Here is a 13091-nt window from a genome sequence, read left to right on the forward strand (position 1 = left end):
GTCAGGCCTCCCTGCAGTTTGACGTCAGACTAATCCGCTGTTGGGTTTTTGACCCTTGTCCCTGGGCTGTGCCTTTACAAATAATTCATGTGCCTGCAGACAGGTCCATGTTAAACCAGCATGTGGCAACAACAAAGAAACACTGAAATGTTGGTCTTAAACTCAAGCATGGAATAGGTACGTGGGGTTTAAAGTAAATAATAAGATGTCAAAGTCAGGAAATCGGCACCAGAAATCACTTTTGTAAAATGACTGAAGCTGAAGCAGTAGGTAAACTGTAAACTGATGATGGGACCTTCCACATGGTACACAACGATGAACATTTGCTGTTATGGCTATTTTAGGTTGGTCTCTGTTCTATTGGTCTACGGCCCAATGGAAATGCCCCATGTTGTTACTACACCAGTAAACAGTAGCAGTATTATAAGCTGAGGTTTTAATTTATTTTTGTTTTTTATGCTTTTTGCTTTTCAATGAGAAAATCGTTACTAGGTTTGGTTACATTATATTGTATGCTGAAGTACAACAGCAGCTCTGTAATTGTTTTTCAAGCCTGTGTTGCAACAAGAACAGTGTAAATGTACATCTGCACGTCTATATTTGATACTTTCATTTCATATTTTATGCAAACGGTATTATGTTATCTTCGCGGAAGATTGACAGTGTTTCATGTTTTTGTTATGACGTACAAATACATGGTATTGAACATATTTAAAACATTTTTAATGAACTAAATCAAGTTATGTGCATAGCTGTTAACTAAAACATAATTGTAAATAGTCCTAACAGGCTAAAATAGTTTAGAAACATCCAGTATAAAAATGCAGAGAGCCTTGAGGCTCTGGTAGCTGTTGAAGGTATTATTCACATCAACAGAGCAGAAAGTAATTGCATGGAGCTAATATCAATAAAAAAAACAGGAATAATTCAGTCACTGATGTATAGTTATTGATCCAGACAGTTGTCGAATCCTCCGCTTCTGTCTTTTGGAGTTTCTGAATTAGTGATTCAGGCTACAACAGATCAACCCCCAGTGTATTAAACACATTAGGGGCATCTGTTAACATGATCCTCGTAGTGCTGCCTCGTCATTACATCATTACACTGCTGTCACCAGCGTGGATGTTTGCTGCAAAGTGAAATGGGTCCATGCTTTTGTCATGGATCCAGCTGAAATCAAGCCTCATAGAACCAAGTGGTATTTTTTAAAACTATTGCCAAATTTTGGTGAGCTTGTGCAAATTTTAGCCTCAGTTTCCCATTCCTAGCTGACAGGAGGGAACAGTCAGTGCGGTCTACCCCGGCTGCCATCTGCTTTGTGGTTCTATTAGGCTGACAAGTCAGAGAGAAAAGACTCAAATGTACAAACTACACAGGAACTCTGTTCATTTCCTTTAATGGAGAAACGGGTCAGCGCACAGATAAATTGTCCAACAAGGTGGAATAATCCACAAATCTTTGAGGCAAAAGGTGTCACAGGATGGATGGTGTATAATCTGCAGACAGGTTAAAAACCCAGAAAACTGAAACCATGTCATACACTACAGGCTAGCAGAAACAAAGCCTTTTAGACTACAGACAAAGACAACACAATGTACAGGCAAAGATAACTTAACTACACGTAGGAAGAGGACAAGAAAACTCAGAAGGTGGGATACCAGCTAGGGCAGAAAATGGAGGAGTGTAGAATGAGAAACATCATTACCAACATAAAATAGGAGTAAATAAATCAGTCAATCAGGAGTAACAGGTACATAAAATCTAAAAATTAATCTGAGAAAACAACTTTATGCTTATCACAGGTTTGATTATATGTGCTTTCATAGATAGTATTACTTATAACGTTTTTTTTTTATGTAACAAATTATTTGAGCTACTGTTATCTCTCTGTCTTTTCAAACCAGTCTATCCATCCCCCTATCACCTCTAACATCAACAAGGCATTTTCATTTACTAGACTGTTGCTTACTTAATAATATTGAAAGAGATCCTTGTGCATAAAATAGATCAGCAGTTTGTGAAATACTGAGACCAGCTGACACCTACAACCTGGCACCTTAATGAGGGATATTGAACCCATTATAATGGCAAGTTTTTTCCTTGAACAAAGAGCTTAAAGTCAGGACTTGTCAATGCGTTTGATCAACCCCTGCAACTTTTCAAACACATTTAAGCATAAATAGATGTTTTATGTTGACAGCCAACATACTTTTTGTGTCACCGTTCTGCAGCTCCCGTGTTTTACTTTGGAGAGGTCCAGTATCATGTGGATGAAAGTGACGGCTATGTGGAGGTCAAAGTATGGAGGACAGGAACCGATCTGTCCAAAACGGGGACTGTGACAGTCCGTTCTCGGAAGGTGGAGCGTGCCTCTGCTGAAGGCAGGTTTCCAATCAAATATTGGTTTTAAATATTTTGAAAATAATTAAATGCATCACTAATCCTCATGTCTTTATTCTATATGTCTCCTCAACAAAATCCCTTTTTTGTCTCTCTGTCCTATTTGCAGCTGGTGTTGACTATGTGGGCATAAGTCATATCTTGGACTTTGCCCCAGGTGTCAGCATGCAGACATTTAAGGTCACCATTTTGGATGATATGGGACAACCAGAGCTGGAGGGGGCCGAGAGCTTTGAGTTGGTGCTGAGAATGCCAGTGAATGGTATTCTAGGAGAACCTAGAAAAGCCACAGTCTTCATCAATGACTCACAGTCTGACTGTAAGTAATAACAATTTACCTTTACATATTCGCTTCTGTTTATAGCTTTCAACATGAAATAAACCTACTGTATGATAAGCATAGACTACATAAGGTTACAGTCCTGGCCTCGTGATTCATGATGTCTATATTTATTGAATAATTCTCTGTCAAGCCCTTCAGAAAAGTATCTTGATTTCTCTGGTTTTAACACACCAATACGCGCAATGATAATAATAACACATCAATACTATGTTACATGTTATTGTTTTCATTCATTGCATTGTTGTCATATATAGGTCATCCTTGATGCAATGGAAATTTTATCATTGTTCATTTCATTTGATCGCCAGTGCCGAAGGTCCATTTTCGTGAACCGGTTTACAGCGGAGAGGAGAGTGATGGTCAGATAGCAGCAACAGTGTACCGCAGTGGTGACATTTGGCACAAATCCTCTGTTCGCTGTTACTCCCGTCAGGGCACCGCACAAGTTGCCTCTGACTTCGAGGAGCGTCCCAACACAGATGCTTCTATCATCACTTTTTCACCAGGTATATTTTATCAAACATTTATGGGTTTTTTTGTTTGTTTTTTTTTTGTATATTTTAAATCGTAATTTTATGTTGAGTTAATGTTAACATTTAAAAGAATGTTATTGCTTTAGAGCAGTGGTTTCTAATCTCTTTTAGAAAGACCCCACTCTTTGCATAGACAGTATGCAGTCCTTATATTGTGCTCACATGCATACCCTATGTCTGTGCTTGTGCACATATGTCCATGAAGACCATAAAGAAAACCTTCCTTAATAATTTATTTTTTGGACAATTTTACAAAAACATTCAGCTTTTTGTACTTCTGTGCAGGAGTAAAAAAAAGAATAACTCCAATTTTAGTTCTCCAAAGACTTCTTTAAAAATTCTGCTATTCCTCTGAGTCAGTTTTTAAATCATTTGGGAACCACTGCTTTGGAGAACAGTCAAATTTGTTTAATCTCTGCTTTTAACTTAAGGCTTTAATTGTTTTGTGTCAACGATTTTCCCCCTCACATTAGGTGAGGTGGAGAAGCCGTGTATCCTGTCACTGGTTGATGATGCATTGTACGAGGAGGTTGAAGAGCTCAGGCTGGTCTTGGGGACACCAAAGAGCAGCTCACAGTTTGGCGCATCAGTTGGATCTCTTAATGAGGCTCTGCTTAAAATAAAGGACACAGCTGACAGTAAGTGAGATAAAGAACAAACTATTGGTCAGATATTTCAGGCTGCGGTACTGAATAGGAAGTTTTCTATAATCTGGCCGTTTTAAGATTTTATTTTGCTGTACTTGCCATCTTTTTATTTTCCAGAACCAATCATTCGGTTTGCAGAAACCAAGTTCAACATTAATGAACCGAAGGAAACTGGGACTGTGGCAACTGTGAAGATCCCTGTGGTACGAGTTGGCGACACATCAAAAGTCTCAGTGGTTCGGGTTCATACCAAAGATGGGTCAGCCGTCTCAGGAATGGATTATTACCCCGTGTCTCAAGGTGAACTTTATTAAACACCTTAGAAGTTGTTGTAGAAGATGTTGTAGGTTCTGTTGGACCTCAGCGCAGCTTTCGACACTGTTGACCATGATATTTTACTGAATCGACTGGAGAGTTGGGTCGGACTCTCCGGTCCAGTGCTCAACTGGTTTGAATCTTACATAAAGAACAGGGATTTCTTTGTTTCAATTGGAAACTCCTCATCAGAGAGGTCAAAGGTCACATGTGGGGTACCTCAAGGTTCAATCCTAGGACCCCTTCTTTTCAATATTTATATGCTCCCACTGGCTCAGGTTATAACAGGAAATAAGATTAGCTACCATAACTACGCGGATGATGCACAGCTTTACATTACGATGTCACCAGGTGACTCTGAACCCATCCAATCACTGAACAGATGCTTAGAACAGATAAATGTCTGGATGTTCCAAAACTTTCTCCAGTTGAACAGAAACAAAACTGAAGTCATTATCTTTGGACCTAAAGAGGAGCGAACTAGAATCAATGCACAGCGATCAGGCCCGAAACCTGGGAGTAGTGATGGACTCTGACCTGAACCTTCAGAGCCACATTAAGACAGTGACAAAGTCGGCCTTTTATCACCTGAAGAACATCTCCAGGATTAGAAGACTAATGTCTCAGCGCAATCTAGAGAAACTCATCCATGTGATTATCTTTAGCCGCATTGATTACTGCAACAGCATCTTCACAGGTCTGACTAATAAATCAATCAAAGAGCTGCAGCTGATCCAGGAAACCAGGAAGATAGAGCACATAACACCAGTTTTAAAGTCCCTACACTGGCTCCCTGTAGCTCAATGAATAGACTTTAAAATACTGTTGTTAGTTTATAAATCACTGAACGGTTTAGCACCACAATACCTTAAAGATCTGTTATTGCTTTACCAACCGTCTAGACCCCTCAGATCTTCTGGTTCTGGTCTGCTCTGCATCCCTAGAACCAGAACCAAACGAGGAGAAGCAGCATTCAGCTTCTATGCACCACAAATCTGGAACAAACTTCCAGAAAACTGTAAAACAGCTGAAACACTGGGTACATTTAAATCTCAACTTATGGTTAAATTAGGGTTAGAGTCCTTGTCAAACGGCGTTTTGACTAAAGTCCGAGAGGTTAGAGTCCTTGTCAAATGGTATTTTTGACTAAATTCCCAGAGGGTTAGAGTCCCAGTTAAACGACGTTTAACTGAAGTCCTAAAAGGGGCGCGGGTTTTAATATTTTTGTCTTTTTTTAATCTTTTTTTTTTCAAAATTTATTTCTCTTTCTCACTGTTTATTCAATGTCACATGCTGTTTTTATTTTGTGCTATACAAACAAAAATTGATTGATTGATTGATTGATTGATTGAAGGTCAGCAGGAATACAAAAATCTGCATAAAAATGATTAAAATTTCTTAAGGAAAAGCAATATTTTCCCAAATGTGCAAAATACAATTGATGTTCACCAAAATATGTAAAAACAGATGTTCTTCGCAAGAATGCTAAAACCAACTTACTATCTGTTTTTTCCTTTGAGTACTATTATTACAAAGACATTTAAAAGTACTCAAAAACTTTAAAAAATCAGCTTTACAAAAACATCACTTTTAAGACATCTTTTTGCTGAATTTTCATTTTGAATTAGTAAAGGTTTAAAATAATTTCCTGTACTTGTAAAAGAAGACACCAAGAAAAAAACAAGTACCAACTAAATTGGCTAGGGATGTTAATTTCTTTCATAAAACGAAGTGAAATGTCTGCAAAACTTTGGTGAAGGGGTCATGTAATTTTTAATTGAATTTCAGTCATCTGTTCATACTCTGCTAGTTGGATGATTCCATTCAACTCTGTCAGAAAGTCTCACATTTAACTTGTGTGGACGAAGACATCCAGCCTTTTTAAAAATGTACCCGCTTTGTAGTTGATTCTTGCATTTCTCATTCCTTTCATACATAGTGTTTCATTTTTTGCAATATTATGTCACAGCATCACTTTTTTTAATCCAAAAGTCTTCAAAAAGATGAAAGACCTTTGAAACTGTGCAGAAACAGAGTCGGGATTCAAACCAACAACCCACTGAGTCTTGGACGCTTAGGGTATCCATGCTCAAAGATCTCTCTCACTGTGGGATCTTTTAAGAAATCTTTATCTAATCAAATGATTAGTTTCTTTTAAGGATTTTCACACCACTTTGCCAGAAATACCAACATACACACTGTCTGGTATTAAAACATCCAGTTTAATGTGTGTTGCCTTTTTGTTTCCTGAGTGGATCCGTACATTAAGCATAATGAAAGAGAACCCTGGCCTTGATGGCGCCTGTTTTTGTTACCGCATAAATATGACAGAGGTGAATACATTACACAAACACTTTTGCTAACGATGTGTTTGTCCTGTTTTTGTGCAATTCATTAGCTGCATTTAAAGCTGTTTGTGTCTGTGCCCAGATATCGAGTTTAAACAGGGGGAAAAGCGACATGTCGTAGAGGTGGAGGTGTTGCCTGATGGAGTCAGAGAAATGCGGGAGGCTTTTACAGTCCATCTAAAGCCTGATGAAAACATGGTGGCTGAAACTCAGGTCAGTCATGCTTTCATTCCTTTTACCACAATATTATTATCGCACTTAATTTGGAGAGCTTTACAAACCGTAAATGTGAAAAGATGTATAGAGCCATATTTATTCAGGTCAGTCAGTTCCTGAGAGACTAGGGATCTGTTTTTTAGGAATATGCTGAACAGACAACAGCAGCACTTTGCTGTAATGAAAATATTTCACAATAAATAATAGATCGTTTAAGAAAAGGAAAGAGCAGCCAGCACACTAAAAGAGCCTGAGATAGGAACAGAAAAGGGTGTAGTTTGAAGAAGAAACTGAATAAAGAATTTAAAGACAGGCAGCTGTCATCACTCCCAAACTCTTTCCTGAACAGGTGACGAAAGCTATAGTTTACATTGAGGAGTCCAACAGCATGGCTGATGTCACCTTCCCCTCCTCACCCCATGTCATGTCACTGTTTCATTACGATGATGTCGCCAGGACAGCGGACAACTTCCACCCACCAGCTGGCTACCCAGTCATCTGTGTCACAGTGAGTCAAGCAGCACATCTGACTGGAACTATTTTTAAGAAATTGACACAAAAAAAATAGCACTGCCAACCACAACGATCAACCAAATTTGATCGTTTTCCCTTAATGAAGACAGCAAAAACTATATTAGAACACCTCCACCCCACTACCGTCCACCCCCACACCCACCCAGGAAGCTAATAATTAAATTGTCCTCCAGGTTTTGGCCTGCCTGTCATTATAAAGGCACACTGCGCGGTTTAGCTGGGCTGCGGTCCTCCCTCTTTCACACACGGGAGATCACTTCCACTCTCAAAAACTGTCTCGGTGAGACTCTTAAGTGGATTCTCGTGATGTGTTAAGTCATTTGATCCTCAGGTGGCTGCTGTGTGTGGATCGTGAGTGTGTTTGTGTGTGAGCGCGTGAGGCAGGAGAGTGGATGTGCTTGTTTTGCTGCAGTGTGGTCAGCTGTGTGCGAGGCTCCCCAAGGAGGCAAAATGAAGTAGTCTTGTCAGAAAAAAAAAAAAATCAAAAAAGTGTTGAGTGCTACACCAGAGGGGCTTAGTGTCAACAGGTTTAAAAGCAAATCTGCAGAATCTCTTTAAAGCTCACTTCTTCATCCATTATCTCTACCCTACAAAATATCCAAAAGCTAATTATAAACACTCCATTATAAGAACATAACATATTGAAACATCTGGATTTGATCGTCTCTGCTGTCTTTTATACCCACCCACACCTCCTGTGCCCCATCTTGCAGGCTTGCGACACGAAATACCCAGACTATGACAAGACGGGTCCTATCTGTGTCAGCGAGCACATCAACAACACCCTGACCCGCTACCGCTGGCTCATCAGTGCCCCAGCAGGTCCCGATGGCGTCACCAGCCCCATGAGGGAGGTGGACTTTGACACGTTCTTTACCTCCTCCAAGATGATCACGCTGGACTCGGTCTACTTCCAGGCGGGTTCGAGGGTGCGGTGCGCTGCTCGAGCTGTTAATTCTAATGGGGAGGAAGGTTTGGAGCTCAGCAGTCCCGTTGTCACCATCAGCCAGGAGGAAGGTGAGAGGCAAACAATGAAGGAACCCCATTCGGAGCATTTACACTTCCCCAGAGAGAAACAAGAGAAATCTAATAGCGATTTGGTCCCTCACTGCACAAAGAAAGAGCTTTGTTCTTTAGGAATTATGAATCTTCAGGAAATGGGATTTTTAAATATTAAAACGGAGCTTTCTGTTGAGTAATATAAAACCTTCTCTTCTTTGAGAAGCCTGGGCTTTTGGGGCCATTGCTTTTTATGTGTGTGCAACACCTATTTTGAAAAAGACAAGCTCATGAACAAAAATGTAATTAAGGTAGTTTGGACAACTTTGCATTTCAGAAATCTCAGATTTTTTTTTCATAGACCTTTTGAGAATTGTGTTTATTCATTTACTTTGAATACCTCTATTTACATGGATTGCTACTCCTTCCCAACATTTAACCACTCAAGGACTTGCAATATTTTATGCAATACCACTTGGTAATGAAAAATTATATTTCTGTCTCCTTCCTAAATTGGTTTAATTTCATCTACTTTGGTGTTAGTTTGAAAATTGACTTTAAGATTGTGAGTTAAAGTGATTCTTTATGACATGGATCAGCTTTATGCAAAAATAGAACATTTTAATAACATGTCCACTCTTTTCCCCTCATTATAATGGTTCAAGTATGCCATAATTTAATGTTTCTACAGGCTATTTTCTGAGAATGGTTCAGAGCTATCAGTCATTTCTCAAAAAGAGAAAAGAATGCTTGGTTTTTGCTGTTGCTACGCAATCATTTATGCTGTTTTCCACCTACACATCCTGAAAGCAACAAGTCCAGACCTGCTCTCACTGGGTGGTCGTTGTGTATTCCTGCAAATATGGAAATCACTACCTGACTTGGTAACAATCATTTGTGTAAAAATCCCCAAATCTGTTTTTTCTCTCCCAAAAGAGACTCATGCATATTGGTGAGCCATTCTTACTTTGATTTGCAGTCGGTGCTTTTGTCTCCGCTTTTATTTTCTGTCGTAAAAAAGGTATGTGTCAGCCTCGGAAGATGGGAACTGTGGGTGCTGAACCTTTCTCTGCAAAGCTGCGCTACACCGGAGCAGACGACCCAAAGCACCCTAACCTCATCAAAGTGACCATCACCATGCCTCACATAGATGGTAAGTTTGGAGCTGGAGGCAGGTCTGCTTCCATCGATGAAGTCAAGTGTAATGTAGTGTGAGTAATATTCACGACTGGGGATCAGCAGCAGCATGGCAGCCAGAATATTGATTGAATCCTGGCAACAACAAAAAAAAGACCAGCATCAAGGCTACTCCTTGGTATATTAATTGTTTTGTTTTTACTTCTCTGTTCATCGCTTATTAAGCTTATTGTATGTGTTTTTCCAATTCTTTGCTATCAAACCCTTTTACATTTTGCCCCTCAAGAATATAATCAATATAATTCATTATTGCTTATGTGATAGACTTAAGTAACAATAATAATAGTACAAATGTGTGTAAAATATTGGAGTAGGGCAGGCTTTTCTATTAAGTTTCCTTTAGTCTTATAACAACTGAAGGTAACATAGTTACTTGATTGTGCTTTAAAATGGCACAATGTATGTATGTAAAAATAGATATTGTAGCCCCTTTATAAACAATTGGTAAGATTAATTTGGGAATAAACTGAGCTCAAACATGGAAAATAAAATGACATTCTAACTGCATTAGCAAAACCATCAAACAATTAAGATTTTTTTTTACAGTTTTAAAAAAAGTAAGCTTACAAATTCCTTTAAATCCTAAATTTAATTTTTAAATAATTTGAAGTCATTTTTATTTGTCTGTGCTGAAACCATCAAATCAAATCAAACAATATTCTCATTCTCAATAAAGAAATGTAAAAATTTTAGATCTGTGGTGTGTCTTAGAATTCAATTATTTGGGGTGTGCTGTGGTGGTGCAGGGGTTAAGCACAACCCATGTATGGAGGCCTTAGTCCTCGATGTCACAGGTTCAAATCCCAACCTGGTGACCTTTGCTGTATGTCTTTCCCCCTCTCTCATTACCAACCTTCATGCCAATTAACTATCAAATAAAGGCCACAAGAGCCAATAAAACCGCCAATAAAACCTATAAAAAAAAAATCAATTATTTCTGGGAGTGGCTTGGTTTGACATTTCCTTCATCTGACTCTGATTATCTAAAAAGCTGGACATGTTTCAGAGCACCATTCATTACATCCTCTGAAAATAGAGAAGGCACAACTGTGAACACACTAAAACATTGCTGTCCACCTAAACAAACAGTCTGGGTAAGAACAAATGTTAAATGTTTTAGTGTCTAAAAAAAGCTGTTAGAGACATATTATAAAGGACTTATAGTTGTAACTAGAGCAAAAGGTGACTGTACAAAGTGTTGCTATGCGGAACAAAATCCAAATGTAGGTCACACTTTTTAGACTATTTAGAAATCAGTTTGAGAGAAATGCATCATTTTACATTCACCTTCCAACTACACACTGCTTTATGTTGGTCTTTCATATAACATCCCACTAAAATAAAGTTTTGCAAAGCATGGCATCTCTCAAAGACACCTGACCATGCCTGGAATCTTTTCCCATTCAATTTTGCAGGTATGCTTCCAGTAATCTCCACTCGGCCCCTCATGAACTTTGACCTGACTCTGAGTCCAGATGGAACCCGAGTCGGAAACCACCGCTGTTCAAATTTGCTTGACTTCAATGAGGTCACCACAGGTCACAGCTTCATCACTTCTTTGACACGCAGCCCAGAGAGCATGGGGGAGTCTGCGCCCTACCAGTTCAGCAGCTCTCTGCGGGGGAACAGCACGCTGCGCTTCTACAGGAACCTGAACCTGGAAGCATGTCTGTGGGAGTTCAGCAGCTACTACCACATGTCTGAGCTGCTGACGGACTGTGGAGGTACAATAGGCACAGACGGACAGGTGTGTGTAACCTTTGTCCGAAACTGCTTTTAAAATTCAATTTAGAGATTGTGTGTGTATTTGGCCGACTGCTGCCTTTGTGTGGATTGTGGCCCGTTTGTGCTCTGTTGCGTATGCTCAGTCTATTTACACACCGACGTCTGAATGAGGAGGCGACACAGACGGAGTAGCACCATATCTCTTTTTCTCCTTTAAATGTTTCATTCAGTGGAGGTTTGTGCGTTTGTTTGCTAATTCCGGACACCCGTTTGTGATGTCAGTGTCAAAGTACACACAAGCACACAAAACACTCAAAGTTTCTCTAGAGTCTAGACAGCTATTGATTCGCTTAATGTTGAACACTGCTTAGATTGACACAAAACTGTTAACATCATCAATTGAAAGCCATTATACTTGAAGATTTCCACAAATCTATCTTTCAAACGATTTTTAGACAGCTCTGTCAAACGTACTTATTGTGATCAGATCCTTATAAAATCAAAATTTCTGTTTACATTTACAGTCTGCAGGTGTTGTGGTGTTTACTCTGCAATTTTGCAGTGGTTCTTATATAGTTTCTTAGAAAATGACCCCTGCTCATGTCTTTTGTTCTCCTCCAGCCTTTGATCTTTCCACTTCTTTTTTGCTGATTAGACTGATGAATGTGTGGAGTTTGGTATAAATGTGAGTGCGTATGCAATGCAGAGGGAGATGGAGAGGAGGTAAAAAAATAACTTTTGCTGGCAACACACAGCAGTTACATGCAAGGGTTGTGATCCACAAGACCCATGTCCCAGTTGTAATTGTCCTGGGAAAAAAAAACAACAAAAAAACATTTCCAAGTAATCACTACCTTCTGGTTCCAGGTGGATACATAAATCAAAGAGCACAGATTAGTTGACACTAACTGCAATAAAGATTTAATTTTAAAAATAACGACCTGAAATCTGAAAAGTGTGACATTGACAGGGATGCATCAGACAGGTCAGTGATGATGTTACAGTGGCATTCAAAGCAGGGCTATGTTATAAAACAATATCCCAATTTTTGGGCGTCTCTTGGAACAATGTTCAGTCCATCGTGTGAAAATAGAAAGAACATGGCACAGCAATAAATTTACTAGAGCATGGCATTTTCTCATCCAGCCTGGTAGAATATAGAATATGAATATCCAAATCATGTTCACTCTACACCAGTCAAATATAATGTGTAAGTTCTGTATGTTTTAAAGATGAACTTCTAATTTAATTTCAGTGAAGTCCTGTGATTCAAATCTTTAAAGGCAGAGTAAATAAAACCAAAATATTGGTGTACAGTGACATCTAGTGGTAGCATTTCTATAAAATGCTACCACATTTAAAATAAAATGTTTTTATAAAATGTGAATGTGACTGAATAACTTGCAGTGAATTATTTAAACATGTTTATGTTAATAATATGTATATAATATTCAGTTGCGATCAGTAGAAAGCTTTTAATTGTTGAAACAAGTTGCTTTGAAAGGTAAAAGAGATGTCAGTATCAGCCTCCATCACTGGTTGTTTGTGTACAACACAAGGAGGCGTTTCTGCATCCTGAACCCACTGAGTAGGAGTGGAAGACTTCAAGGACCTTGAGGAGGAGAGCACTGTGTTCATCTGTTACATCTGTTCTGTACTTATTATAGGTTTTCAGCCTACAATCATTCCTTAATCTGAAAGATTGTGAAATGTTTTACTAAACTGCTTAAAGTAAATACCAAGTACTGTATCTTTTTCTCCCAACCCACTAGGGACAAGGGTGTACAGAAAATGGATGGATGGATGTACTTATATATATATATATATATATATA

General features: G+C 38.9%; 1 protein-coding gene across 1 annotated transcript in view; it reads left to right on the forward strand.

Moving 5' to 3' along the window:
* LOC103142099 (FRAS1 related extracellular matrix 2) overlaps nucleotides 1-12070 on the forward strand; it is a 63910-nt gene extending 51840 nt beyond the window's left edge. Inside the window, exons 7-16 of the mRNA XM_016673224.1 lie at nucleotides 2232-2381; nucleotides 2510-2719; nucleotides 3052-3249; nucleotides 3750-3914; nucleotides 4041-4223; nucleotides 6669-6799; nucleotides 7152-7310; nucleotides 8050-8353; nucleotides 9357-9488; nucleotides 10948-12070. Coding sequence (XP_016528710.1) covers nucleotides 2232-2381; nucleotides 2510-2719; nucleotides 3052-3249; nucleotides 3750-3914; nucleotides 4041-4223; nucleotides 6669-6799; nucleotides 7152-7310; nucleotides 8050-8353; nucleotides 9357-9488; nucleotides 10948-11312 — 1997 coding nt within the window. The 3' untranslated portion in view covers nucleotides 11313-12070. The remainder of the gene's footprint in view (nucleotides 1-2231; nucleotides 2382-2509; nucleotides 2720-3051; nucleotides 3250-3749; nucleotides 3915-4040; nucleotides 4224-6668; nucleotides 6800-7151; nucleotides 7311-8049; nucleotides 8354-9356; nucleotides 9489-10947) is intronic.
* The last annotated feature ends 1021 nt before the right edge of the window (nucleotides 12071-13091 follow it).

Source organism: Poecilia formosa, unplaced genomic scaffold (assembly GCF_000485575.1).
Source record: "Poecilia formosa unplaced genomic scaffold, Poecilia_formosa-5.1.2 Scaffold3, whole genome shotgun sequence".
Taxonomy (NCBI): domain Eukaryota; kingdom Metazoa; phylum Chordata; class Actinopteri; order Cyprinodontiformes; family Poeciliidae; genus Poecilia; species Poecilia formosa.